A 13,590-nucleotide genomic window follows, 5' to 3' on the forward strand; every position below is an offset into this window, starting at 1 on the left:
GTGCAGGGGAAGAGGGGGAGGGATGCAGAGGCAAGGGAATAAGAATGCGTGGGCAGAGAGGGAGGAATGCGAGACGAGGGATGAGGGATGCGGGGAAAAGGGGGAAGAGGGGGAGAGATACGGGAGCAGGGGAACAGGGATGCAGGGGCAGAGGGGGAGGGATGAGATGCAGAGGATGAGGGATGTGGGGCAGGAGCAGGGGAGGCGGGGCAGGGGCAGAGGGGGCGGGGCAGGGGCGGGACGGGGCGGGGCAGGGCGGTGCATGCGGCGCCGCAGGGTCCTAGCGCCCGCCGGGGGTTCGGGGCGGGCTCGGGGCAGGCTCGGCGCACGCAGCCGCCGCTCCCGCCGTGCTCGGCTTAAATAGGGCGGCGCCGGGGGAGCCGCGCAGTGTCGCGTTTGCCGCCGCCGGGAGGTGAGTGGGTCTCGAGGGGGACGAGGCCGGGGCCTTCCCCCGCTGTCTGCCCCCGCTGTCTGCCCGCCGGCCTCGAGGGGGCTGCGGGGGGGTCCCTCGCACGGTGTTCCCGGGGCGGCAGCCCCAGCCGCGGGGTCGGTGCTTGGAGCTTGCCTTCTAAATAGGTCTCTCTCACGGGCACGGCTGCGGCACGCACTAGGAGCAGGTTTTATTGGTTATTTTTCCTCTTTAAGCAGTGAGAGGCGCTTGTGGGAGCGTGGCGCGAGGCCGGCGGGGCTGAGCCGGGTGCTGGCGGCTCTGCAGGCCTCCCCGCGGCTGCCGGCGCTGGGGGTTAGCCGGGTTACACCGGGCTTTTGTTCTAGGATCCGTGTGCTTCTCGTTCCTGCCGAACAGGAATTGCAACCCTCAAAGCCTCCTGGATTTCCAAAGGGCACGTCTGTGAGCTGTCTGGGGTGTTCCAGGCACCCTCTTGGACCCAGAAACCTATCTAAGCGTGTTAGATTGGTTAGGCTCGGGCATGGCTGGGCTCTGTGATAAGAGTGATGCCTAAAGAAGCTGCTGTCGAACCCCTCAGGATATCCGCACCTGGAACACGGAGGCTTCCATTCATCCACCTTGCTTTAGAAGGAACCGTGCCGGCTCCCGACCCCGCTCAGGAGCGTTTGTATTTGTTTCTCTGCTTTGGAATGTGCTCTCAAACTTGCGAGCCGAGATTGCTCAGATCAAGAGATTTGGATCAGATTTCTTGGATCAAGAAATTGAGTGTGAGGAGGCACTGAGCTTACTGAAGAATACCTTTCTCTTACTCTTGCAGCGATGGCAGTATTAGTAATTCAAAAACTGAAATACAAAGTTTCTCGTGGAACTATATTGTTACTGTCAGAGTCTGAGGATATTGACTTTGCTTGTGTTGAAATAAAGAAAAAAATGTCTGAGGATAAGTGATGGTGAAAGTCTCACACTTGTAATTATAAGTAGCTGTTGTGTAGTGTGCTTGATTCAAGGTCTTGAGCAAATGTCCTTAACCTATTCTGAGGCCTGCATGCTTCTAATAAATATAGAGGCAGCTTCTAAATTGGGTAGATACTGTTTTACCACTACAGATCAGCCAGCATGAGGTTGGAAGGAGGTCCTCAGTGCTTGAGAATCAAACTCCCCAGTAGATTTTCGCTTTATGGGCAAGTACAAGGCTGCTATCAGTGGAGAAACAAAACCAGGAATTCAAAACAGAAGGAAGACAGCTTTTAAATAGTTATCTAGCTAAGTGAAACTCCTGTTTCTTGTATGAAGTATCTAGCTGATTCTTTCTCGTTGCTCCACTAGAAATGAATACCGCTTGGGTTTTTTTGCAGGAGATAGAGGTGAGTTATTTCTTTTCTGTCCAGGATGTGTTGATTTCCAATGGGGAAGAATAAACGGATCTTTCTCTTCCTTCACCTCAAAGAAAATAACCTTTTGGCTAATGTGAGCAATAGAAGATAGTAGTAGGTTTTTATTTCGTGGTTGTTTTTTTAAAGTATTGGTAATAGAGTTGATTTGAAATGAATAGACTCTAGAAGGCTAATGCTACAAAATTTTTCAAATGTGTAGCAGAGGGAGAGTGAGGCTCTAGCCCGAGGGGATAGATTGCTTAATAAATTGGGCATCTAGTAGTCCAATGTATAGACTGCCTGCCACATCATACCTCCTTGCTGTGCTGAATTACAAGTTAAGCTATGTTAAATATTTGGCTGTGTTAAATATAACCAGTGGTAACTCCCCAGAAATGCTCACAAATGAGAGGGGGGGGACTATTTGTTCATTGGTAAATGGTTTTGTGTGGGAGTTTACAATGCCATGTGGCTCAAGGAAGCACTGCTGTACAGCATTGACCTTTGCAGGCAGTAGGCTGAACCCTGCTTGCAGATAGAGGTACTTGGATTTCTGCAGATCCTACCCAAGTCCTGAAACAAGGACACTTGGTAACACAAAGCTTCTGCTCTCTTGCTGCTTTTCATGTTGGGAGTTATTCATCTACAGGGAGTAAAATGTAGTAAAATACTCTTTTTTGGTTAGGTTATGCATCTTAGTAGTACTGGTAGCTTATCCAGAACTGACTGAAAACAGCATCCATGGCTTTATAGATATTTAAAGGAAAAATGGTGTGTGTTTTTTGTTTAGTTGGGCTGTTTAAGGCTTATAAGAAGAGTTCCTCATGTCCCATTTGCAGAAAAGTACTTTTAGCTTTCTGTATGGATTATTGTTCTTAAACACAGAACTCTTTGGTTTGGTTTGAAAGCTTGGCCTCTGCAGTAGGGCTGCATTAGTAGCCTGGTGAGTATGAATTAGTTTCCTATGAAAACCAAAAGAAAATCCTTGCTATCACTGACTCATAGGAAATACATGGATACCTTAATACCCGAGGTCAAGAGGTTGCTTGTGTTGTCATAATCTTTCTTGTGATGCTGGTGTTGGGAGGTCACTTGGTGAACCAGTTCCTTCTCCTAAGTGCATACTGGTCTATAAAGCCTTGAAGTTTTAAGGGTTGTTTTTAAAAAACATCCTTCTGTGTGCAAGCACTATCTAATGTGATGCAATGTGGCTTAGTGTACCTGACCCAGGTTACCTTCTGCTAGACTTTAGGTGACAGAGGTATGAGTAAGAAACTCATTCTTGCAGAGTCTCAGGTGAGCACTTGAAGCATGTGTTAACTTGACATTACGCACTGGGCTTTCTGAGTAGTAGACTTTTCCTGGGAGGAGTAGAATAAATAAGTTGGTATGGTCTAGTCAAACTATTAATGATAGAATAAAGCAGCTGGTTTGTAGCAGTTTGCTTCTGTAGGGTGATTTTCATCTGAACTGTACTTGGATTGGGGTTGAGTTAGGAGCAGTGCCATGATGTAATTTCAAATCAGAGTTGTGGGGATGCAGTTCTAGTGGATAGTAATTTAGGCTGCAAAATGGATACTTGTAAGCATCTTCTGTGGTTTTGAAGATGAGGAATCAGTATGACTGCTTAGTGACACAAGTGTGTGTGTGTGTGTGTGTGTATGTATATATAGGCATGGATCAAAGGAAGCTTAAATTGGTCACTGTCTCAAAGATTTTAGTAGGAAGTACTGGTTTTCTTTAATGTACAAGGTTACCAAGTGCTGCCGGAGGACTGCAGTTGCACAAAAGGCATTGAGCAGGTTCTTGTCATGTGGTTTAGCTCCTGAACTTGAATAAACTCCTGTGACCTCATTGGTGTGCACTCAGATTACTTGTTGGACACCATTAAGAGGCAAGAATCCAGGTGTTGTTCCATTTGATTGCAAGAGGATTGCAGCCAAAGGTCTGAGGACAGGGCTGTGACTTTCCTTATAGATGAGAATAGAGCCTTGACACATCAGTATCAGGTGTAGTGCTCCTTAAAGGCTGCAGCAAGAGTCTGAGTTGTAGCTTATGAAGTAAATCACCATGGCCCAACTGATGAGGGGCTAAATCCAGCTTGCAGGCTGCTTCCCTCGAGTCCTGCCTTGTCCCAAATGCAGGAAAAGAAACTGAGTCAGCAGAGGCAACCTGGACTACTGCATTACGCCCTGTGGTTGCTCAGATCCAGACTGTGAGGGCTGAAGGGAGATTGGAAGTGGGGGGTGAATATTAAGGATATGCTGGTTCCTCTCCCTGCATGGGATGAGTTCCTTCCCCTACTATTGCAGGACAGTGTTACCTGTCAGTTACTTGTTTTAAAGGAGGGTTTATATCTCTGAATCTTGACTGGGTGATCTGGGTGATTCTGGGTAAGATGAGATGGTTAGATTTTTAATTCCGGGGGGATGGGGAGAGTAGTGAAGGAGGATGACAGCAGAGTGGTGGATTAGACAGTTAAACAGTACTTGGTTTGTTTGGGCAAATCCTTTGTGGCCAAGGAGCGGCTGTCATGTCACCCATGACATGACAGGCTGCACCACAAGAGACACCTTAACTGTGAGGGTGCTGAGGCCATGGAACAGGTTGTACAGAAACGTTGTGGATGCCCTATCCCTGGAAGAGTCCAAGGCCAGGTTGGATGGGGCTTTGATCTAGTGGAAGGTGTTCTTGCTTATGGCAGGGAAGCTGGAACTGGGTGATCCTTGAGGTCCTTTCCAACCCAAAACATTTTATGATCTTGCTGTTATTCATCTTATATGAGGCTTAAACAGAGGATTCTCCTTCATAGGTAGATTTGCATTCTACCTATGTTCCTTTGCTGGCCCTGAGAGTGGCTGTGGCTTCCTTGCTGGTTAGTTTGGCTTGATTGCAGGTGGGTGGAAGACCTCAGTCAAGTTTCTGCCTTGACTGCAGGAGAAAACCCTAGGAGGACTTCTGTGCAGTGTTTGGAGTTTGTGCGTAAGGTGTACCATTATAACAGTCCATTCCTTTCTCCGCTGTGCTGTCTGCTCATCCAGGTAAGAGTTTATCTAGCTGAGAAACAACCCAGGAAAATGGTGTTTGCTGAATCGCTTCCCTAGTGTAACTGTACAACCAAATGAGTGCCTGGCCAGCACAGACGGTTATGGGAGCATGTATCTGGGACAGGTTGGACTGGCTTACGTTTAAGCTGATTGTAAATGCACTCTGAGATTAGGATTATGTATTTTATTTGGACAAAAGGATTTTTCTTGTTAATGGCCATAGCTATTTGTTGCATCCCCTTTTATACTCAAAGGAGCCAGAATGTGATGCTGCACTTGCCCTTTCATAGGGTGAATGGAGGAAGACTTGAGTAAAACAGATCTGTAGGAGCTGTGCAGCGTAACAAGTAAGAGTAAGAAAACGACACAAGTGGCTGTCAGGGTAACTCAAAAGAATATAGGTGACTGATCCCATGTTCCAGTGTATCACAGTGAAAACATCTTAAGGCCATATTGCTCGTAATAAGAGAGAGGCAACTCATCTCTACCTTCCTTGTGCCTGCTAGAGGTTGTAGAAACACAGCCACTTCTTTTACCCCACATGGTGACCTGTATTTATGTCAGGTCACTGCAGAGCAAGTGTGCTGTTCATCTAAATATTAGGATAGAGAAGAAGAGGCCATTGGTTCTTGGGCTTGTTTTCTTTGCAATACAGAAGCTGGCGGCTGCTCTCCTGTTCTCTTCCGTTGCACTCGAACGATGTCTGGCTATGGATAGACAATAGGCAGGCTGCTGCCCACTGTAAATAGCCCATTGTATGCCGAGAGTAGGAGCAGCAGAGAACGGTGGAGTCCTGCCAGCTTGGGTCGTTGCCTTGAGATACTGGCTCTGCTGTAAAGAATGAGTTTTGGGTGCTGTGGGGTGTGTGTGCGCATGTGTGTGAGCAGAGAGCTGGCTTTGTCCGAGCCCTACAGAACTCCTTAACCAAATGGATGCTATGAGTTCAGAGGGATGCTTTCATGAACTGGATTTTGGTAACTGCCGTTTTTGTGGAGGTGATCAGGACAGGTAGTTATCTCTGAAACAGTTTTGCCCTGTTGTTAAAACAAATTTCCCATATTTGTCTAAAATTACAAACAAACCAAGGTCTGCTGGCTGCATTGAAGGAGAAATGGTTTTGACCTCAAACTTTGTCCATTCTGTTCTAAGGTTTGTTTTTTTGCTACATGTAGCAACATGAGTATCACAAACTGGTACTTTTCTCCCAGATCTTCTTCCTTAGGGTCTCCAGCTGTGACTTCAAATTTGCTTTGTCCTAACTCGCACTGGAGCTGAGTTTGAGGCTGTGCCTTATTGTCTAGATCTGAATGAGAAGTAATTGCAGGACCTGAGTTTGTAAAGACAGCATGGCTTTTTCGCTTGTCTTGAGTGAGCAGATTTAGCTGTCCTTCCTTGAGGAAAAAGACTGAAGGCCACATCCTAGCTCTACTGGGAAGATCTTTATATCTCAGTCTAAAGGCTTTCCTTGGTCATGGTCAAGACCCTGGATGTCTGATGTGATTGGAGCATAAGCCAAGCAAATACTAAGGTAACCAAAGAAGGCTGGAAGGCATTGAAGCCTCCTTTCTTGATGGGGCATATTTGGATGCATATGTTAGGAGTGCAAATTCATTCTCCCTGTTTGATCTGGCTTTGTCTTAAATACATAAAACAAGAGTTGATGTGACTTAGCAGATAGTGTTAAAGCTAGGAAGCGCTTACTCTTGCAAAAAACTCTGTCCTAACCATGTTTGTGCTGATGAGGCAGGTGTAATGATGTCATACCTCAATATAAAACTGAATAGTAAACTGTATCATTACTGCTGACTTGTGGTATAACTGCTCAAGAAAGGTTTTATTTTAGTCTGTTCTACGAACAACTGGTCAAGGAAATGAATAGTGGCGTACATCTCTTCATCTAGGCTGAAATCATAGCAGCTCCTCGACTACAATGGGACTTGTGAATGAAATGATCATGTGTACTTGGTTCTTGTTAGCTGTAATGGCACCATGGCCTCTTCAAAGAGTAACTCTAATTATGTTGCATACCTAAATCATACAGTGTGTGTGCAGGACATGTGACTAATGCAGAGAGGAAAGCAAGTATCTGTTTATGTGCTTATTGTGGGGCTTGAGAAGGAAAGAGCCACGATTGCTTTTAGCCCGTACATACATTATAGCTCCCTTTTCCTAGCTTCATAACATGGTGTCTATGATTATACCCAAAATTAACATGTAAGCCAAGACTTCCTTCTTGGAATGACTTTCTATTCTTACTGTACAGCTGCATATGTTAAAATTTAAGAGGTAGTTTTCATGCCTGCAATGCTAATGAGCATGATTTGATGCATAAAAAGCAACCACAGCATGGTAATGCTAACTATTAGGTCAGTAACTGATTTTTCTTTTTTATGCCCTAGGGAGATTAGGAGAGTCCTTGTTAGTATATGCAGGTTTTTTCTACTTTCTGTTACTGGAGCCTGATGGATATGTTGTGGATTTTGAGGATAGTCTGCTCTGTATCACAGTCAAAATAACGAAAAGGTATTTCTGTAGGGTTCCTGCACTTCATATCGAGGTGATGGACTCCTCTATCAAGAGGCTATGCCGCATGAGCAAAGAAAAGGGGTGAGGACAGGTAGTGCCGGTAGGCTGGGAAGCTCTCAGTTGGTCCAGGACCCTTCCAGAGATGGAACTTGATCCCATCCTGATGCCACCTTTATCTGTGGCCTTACTTCAGCCTGTCCCTTTGCTAATGTTGTGAAACCATGGGCCCTTTGAACTATTTTTATGGCTCTTTTTGCTGTTTCTAGCAAATTCTTATCCAAATACTGGTTAGACTTTTAGTGAACTATATAACTCCTTTGTTGCCTGGTTGAATAATTGATTGTAGCTGTAAAGATTCCAAGGGCAGACTATGAACTAGAGATTTTCCTGTAGAAATACAATATCTTAGCCTGGTATGGTTGGTTTAAAAACTAATGAGCATATAATTCTGCCTGTTTGGATTTCAGCATCTCCTGTGCTGCCATCCTGCTGCGATATATTGTTGCACAGTATGTTCTAGCTATTCAAACACACATTTTGACATTCTTTAGGTCCTTTGTTTAATTTGCCCATAGGAAACGGCTGGATCTAAGTTATCTGAGTAAATACATCTCTGCTCTTGAAGCAGGCAGGAAAGCTGTGCTTCCCCCATCCTACCCTGAGAGCAGCTATTGCAGCCTGTCCCAGGGTGGCAGGAGGCCGAGCTGGTGAGCGCGGCAGGCAGCAGGGCAGGCGCCCTTCAGCGGGCGGTGGGGTGACTGGGCGCCGGTTGCCATTGGCCCTGGGCAGGCTGGCTGCCTGCTGCTTACCTCTCACCTAGTGGGCAGGAGCTGGTGGGTTTGGCATGTGACAAATGTCCCGAGAGACCTTGGCTGTAGAGGAGAGCACCAGCTGAGCTGACTGCAATCCCTCTTTTTGTTTTTCCATGGCTGGTTCTTGCTGTGGACTATACATGTCAGGGAGCAGCCCCTTTCAGCTCTTCCTTCTGCATGAACGTGACAAATCAAATGTGCTTCCTGTGCCCGATTATATTGCTGTGTGCTGCTGCCTTGGGCCTCCTTAGATGCTGCTTTAGTCTGCCTCATGACCAGAGATAAATTGCTGGCATGGGTGAGAGAAATAGGAAGCTTGCTAGTATAGAGTAGCTATGAAAGGATATCAGCTGTGAAGGCAGCTTGCTGTAGTGAGCTTTCTGTGCATGATTGAAGGGAGAGGAGAAAAGAGAGTGAGTTTATTTAATGGACTTAAGAGATGAAAAATCCTGCTCCTGTGTTGCTGCTATAGGATTAGGATGCTCTCTGTTAGGCTAATGCAGGCAAGTTAACATCTTACACCCATGCCTTCCCTCTCCATGACTTCTTTTTGACAGTTACTGTTTAAACAGTCTTGTAGTACAGCTACTTCACAAGTAAATATTGAATTTGTAAAATGCTGTCTTTTTTAAAAAAAGGCAAACTGTTAAAATGCACTAAGCTAAAAGCAATATTAAAACCTTGCAGATATTGCCTCCTGTCAGCCCTACCTGTTGTTCTAGAGTATAAACCAGTAATTGCTTGCTTACTTAATCACAGCATGAAAGTCTAATGTATTGCCAGCCTAGTGGCTGATCAAATTATTTGATAGTGGGAAGACAGTGAGGCAAAGCATACATCTCTCTCCCACAACAATGGTGAATCAAAAGGGGATTTCAAAGCTTTGTGTATAACTTTCTTTCGTATCAACAGATTCCAGTATTGGGACAACTGCACTGAACTGCCATGCAAGCACATGAGTTGTTTAGACACCTACGAATGCCAGAACTTGGGGATGTCAGACAGTATGTGCGCACCCTTCCGACAAATACACTGATGGGCTTCGGTGCTTTTGCTGCTCTCACAACCTACTGGTATGCAACAAGACCAAAAGCACTAAAACCACCATGTGATTTAGCAATGCAGTCTGTGGAAGTAGAGGTGAGTATCACTTGACCGCTGCTGTTCATAGAATTTTGAAGCCTAAGGGCAGCACCGAGAGAAACAAAACTCTCATTTACATAAGAGTGTTCCTAAACTTACAGAGGTTCAGAATACATCTCAGGGTATGCTTTTTTTCTGGAATGTGGCTTGACCTCAGTTTTTTTGCTTTCTGAATTTGGAAACTTTGGTAGTAACTAGCATGGGAGAAAAAGACTTTGTGCTGAGAACTGAGCTTCTGATCTAGCTGGTGGCAGGAAAATTCTGAATGTTACAATTGGCACACTGTAGTTTTCAATTTCTGGCCATGTGTTTAGCTCATGACCTATTAAATTAGATCTTGGGGTCAGAATATGTGTGCTCGTATAGACTGATGAGGCTCAAACTTTTTTGTTATAATATTTAGTTTATAATAGCTGACAGGTGAGACTTTATATTGGGTTACAGGTATGAAGAGGGTACTAACTGTCCTCAAGTGATCTGTGGAAAGATTAGTCCTGCCAAGAGATCCCAGCCATAGAGTAAGTTGAAATTAAAGCAACCACTTGCTAAACTCTGTATATGCTAGCTTAGCTTTTGTCTTATGCTTCTTAGAGGCAGATGGAGTTGCTGTTAGGTGGTGGTTTTTTAATAGTGAAGCCAAATATGGAAACAGCCTGACTGGGAGAAACTGTTGCTTGGAAGCAAATACAGACAACCGATTACATAGCTGGGGTTTCCTGAGCAGCAGTTGCATCAATTACCCTATTTACTATGAAGTCAAGATTTTGCCACTTAATTCTTTTGAGTGCTTCTGTGTTTCCTCAGAGTAGCCAAGGTGTTTCCTCTTTTTAAAGGAAAGAAACAGCTTTGAAAGGTGGTGATCTTCAAGGGACATACTGATAAAATGTTGGTTTGTAAGGCTGATCGTTTCTTGGATTACTCTTGATAATCAAACCACCACTATAGATTTTTCTATATAAACTTTTGCAACTGAAGTCTTCCTTCAAAACTGTTTGATTTGCATGGCAGGGTTTTGATGTGGGGGTGGGGGCTCCAGGGGCAGCTTCAGTGAGAAGCTGCTAAGGAGCTGGGGCTATCTGGCACTGAGGCAGACCTGTTGCTGGCCAAGGCCAAGCCAGTGAGACTGCTGATGCCCCAGATGTTTAAGAAGGAGGAAAGAAATGGTGCTGCTTGGGGGGGAAGAGGTAGAGAAAATCAAGAGGAAAAAGTGAAGCTCAGGAAGAAGAGAAGGGTAAGGAAAAGTTTTTTTTTTTCCTTTGGTTAGTTTAGGTTGTTTCTCAGTGTCTTGCTATAGATTGGTAATAAATGAGAATGAGTTTCCCCAAAATTGAGTCTGTTTTACCTGTGATGGGAATTGGTGAATGATTCTTTCCTGTTCTTATCTCAACCCATAGGTTTTGCCTTTGTACCCTTCTGTTCCTTCTCCCAGTGGCAGTCAGGAGGGGTAGGCATAAGTGAGTGGCTATGTGGCTCTTTTGCCCACTGAGGATACTGGCAGTATGGCTCCTTTGCCAGCTGGGGAGCTGAAAACCAGGACAACAGCACACTTTTATATGTGGATAGACTGCATCTCACTCCACTTCTCACTACGTTTTACTTATTTAATTCACTTACTCCATTCTCTTATGTCTGCTAAGATGGATTTTCACTCTCACAGAAGAAAAATATCACATGCTGCTCTCAAATTGTCTTCACATTTTTTTCTGGCTAAGCAATACAATGTTAAAAGGTCTTAGGAGTAAGCAATGTGTTCTAAAAAAAGACGCAGCAGAAGGCAGTTCCTGTTCTTTACTGTTCTAATATCTAATCTACCTGCTCATTTTTATAATAATTTATAATAATTATAATAATTTTGAACTACAAATAAGCTTATGCTCAAGTCTTACTTGTGACTTATTTCCCTGGGCCTCTGACAAAGTTAAATGAAGTCAGTGGCTGAAGTAAGGTTTCTACATTTTCTGATAATAAATCCTCAACTTCATATGGGATGGAGAAGGTCCTGTTTACTGCTGTTCCGGGTCACTTCTCATCTCTGGAAAGATTTGATTTGGTAGCCCAGCACCCAGTGACCCATTTTAACTATCACTGAGTGAGCATAAAGATTGTGTGATTGGTTGAGTATCGGCACAAATTTACTGAAAGTTATCAGCTCTTCTAGAGTAGAAGCCATAATTAAAGAGCATGATCTTTAAAGTATGCATATTATAGCTAAATTTCACAGGAAGAAATCCTTTTGTCTTCAAAGCTGCCAATCTGATTTCTTCAGGGAAACTTCTCAGAGGTATAAGTGAAAATCTTTCAGGATCCACATGAATCCCTTGTCTGTAGGAGGGAAGACAAGATTTAATGAAGGGTAACTTTAAATAAAGACTGACCTCAGCAATGCAGTTTCACACTCATGCTGTACTAAATTGTTCACTATATTGTTAAAGTGCTACAGTAATAGTAGAAACAGGGCATTAGTCCTGTGTTTTGCAAAGGTTTTGTACCCTTAGTGTCTATAGTTGTAGGCACATCTGGATCTGTCTGCTTTTAGATTGCTTTTTTCTTTGATGGCTGATAGCTGAACAGCTTCGGCTATTGATTTGAGTGCAGGTGCATGTCTGTCAAATAGATTACATCTTACTTTAAAACCCCCAATACTTCTGTTTGGCTCAAGCTCAAGACAGCACTGGAACAGGCTGCCCAGATGTTGTGGAGTCTCCTTATCTGGAGATGCTCAAAACCCACTTGGACACATTCCTGTGCAACCTGCTGTAGGTGAACCTACTTTAACAGAGAAGTTGGACTAGATCGCCAGAGGTCCTGTCCAACCCTGGGCATTCTGTGAATCTGTGTGATATAAACACTAGGATGAGTACTTTCTAGTAGGAAGAGTTTAGATTTGTGCTTCTGGCTTTTTTCCCCTTAACGTTTAAATACAGAGAGGTATTCAGTTTGTGGAAACTTTTAAACCTACTTACAATCTCCTGATAAAATAACAGAACTCTAGCTTTCCTTTCTAGTAGGGAGACGTGCTTGTCTCCCTACTAAGTGATCAGTTTTAGTTGTTTTGTGTGTACCTAGGGATTACCATGCTTAAAATCATACAGCTGGTTTGAAAACTCTAGTTTATACTTCTTGCTCTTTAGAACATGCATGTGGTGATCTAAGCACCGCTTGGTAGTGTATTTTCCCTCTCAGGAAGATGGAAATTGAGTCTCTAGCTTCTGAATCCTAAGCATCCTGTGTCAACAAGAAGCAAGACCTTGGCTTGAATAAAAGCCGTGATCTTCAGTGACCCAAATAGGCATTGATAAAGTAATATGCATCTCTGTTGTACAATAAATCTGTTTCCTTCAGCTGCGGCTATTCAGAGCCCATTAAAAGTTTTTTTTTGTGTCCAGCACTTGCTGTGTAATGGGTCAATTTCCTGCAACTCCCTGAGCTGTGGGAAGGGCTGTCTTACCCCAGTAACCAGAGGCTGTTCTTGCATTTGTAACACTTTATTGCCTGGCTTCTTAAGAGCTGTGGTAAAACTGACAACCCTTTTGAGTGCTTGCCTTTGTACTGGACAGTCTCAAATAACTTGCGTGAAATCAGCCAAACACTCCAATTCTGAGATTCAGATGTTTAGTGGTTGTAATGACCGGTGACTTTTAGAAGAGTTTGCTGAAAGCAGAACTTTCTGGTATAGCACAAATATTCTGGATAAGGACCTTTTGGACAGGCTCTTAGAACAGTAGTTCTTGCTACTCTTGAGCAAAATGTAGACCAATACCGTAATGCCTTGTGGACAAGTCCAAACTGGGAACATAATGTAAAGTTTAAATGATGTTCAGCTTATGTAAGTGTATTTCACTGCATCTCTGAAGAATAACATTAAGCTCCTGTTGGCCTTCACACCAGGAGCTGTGTTTTTCAGCAAAATTGTTAGTTTACGACTGTTCATAATTCAGTTAATTCATTCTTTTACCTAAAGTAAAGTGGAATTAAACAACCATAAGCTGATTGTTTTATTTTAATGGAAACTTGTGAGAAGTGATGGGGTCTTTTCAACAGTAGCTGTTAGTTCCAGTGTTTTTTTTCAGGACAGTGCAGTCAGTCCTGTAACTAAGCAGCATGGTTAGTGCCTCAGGCCCTACAAAAACTGTTTTGTGGTGCTGAGTAATAGGGTGTGTAAACAAAACAGTAGTAGCTCAGATGAGGACAAAAATAATTCTTGACTGTTGCCAAGTAATGGCTTAGGATATTATAATATATTTCCTCTTATACAAGAATTATAGCACATCAAATGTAGT

At 43.8% G+C, this 13,590-nt stretch overlaps 1 protein-coding gene across 3 annotated transcripts in view; it reads left to right on the top strand.

The window, feature by feature from the left end:
- Positions 1–284: 284 nt before the first annotated feature.
- The window catches only part of ACSL1 (acyl-CoA synthetase long chain family member 1), a 37,632-nt gene continuing 24,326 nt past the window's right edge, over positions 285–13,590 (top strand). Inside the window, exons 1-2 of one of the 3 annotated variants that reach the window (XM_054064874.1) lie at positions 285–412; positions 9,080–9,307. In XM_054064874.1, the coding sequence (XP_053920849.1) occupies positions 9,113–9,307 (195 nt within the window). In that variant the 5' untranslated portion in view covers positions 285–412; positions 9,080–9,112. Of the gene's footprint in view, positions 413–1,274; positions 1,774–4,719; positions 4,824–9,079; positions 9,308–13,590 lie in introns of those variants that run through there. The other 2 variants (XM_054064875.1, XM_054064873.1) reach the window with 2 other exon arrangements.

Source organism: Cuculus canorus, chromosome 4 (genome assembly GCF_017976375.1).
Source record: "Cuculus canorus isolate bCucCan1 chromosome 4, bCucCan1.pri, whole genome shotgun sequence".
NCBI classification, from domain to species: domain Eukaryota; kingdom Metazoa; phylum Chordata; class Aves; order Cuculiformes; family Cuculidae; genus Cuculus; species Cuculus canorus.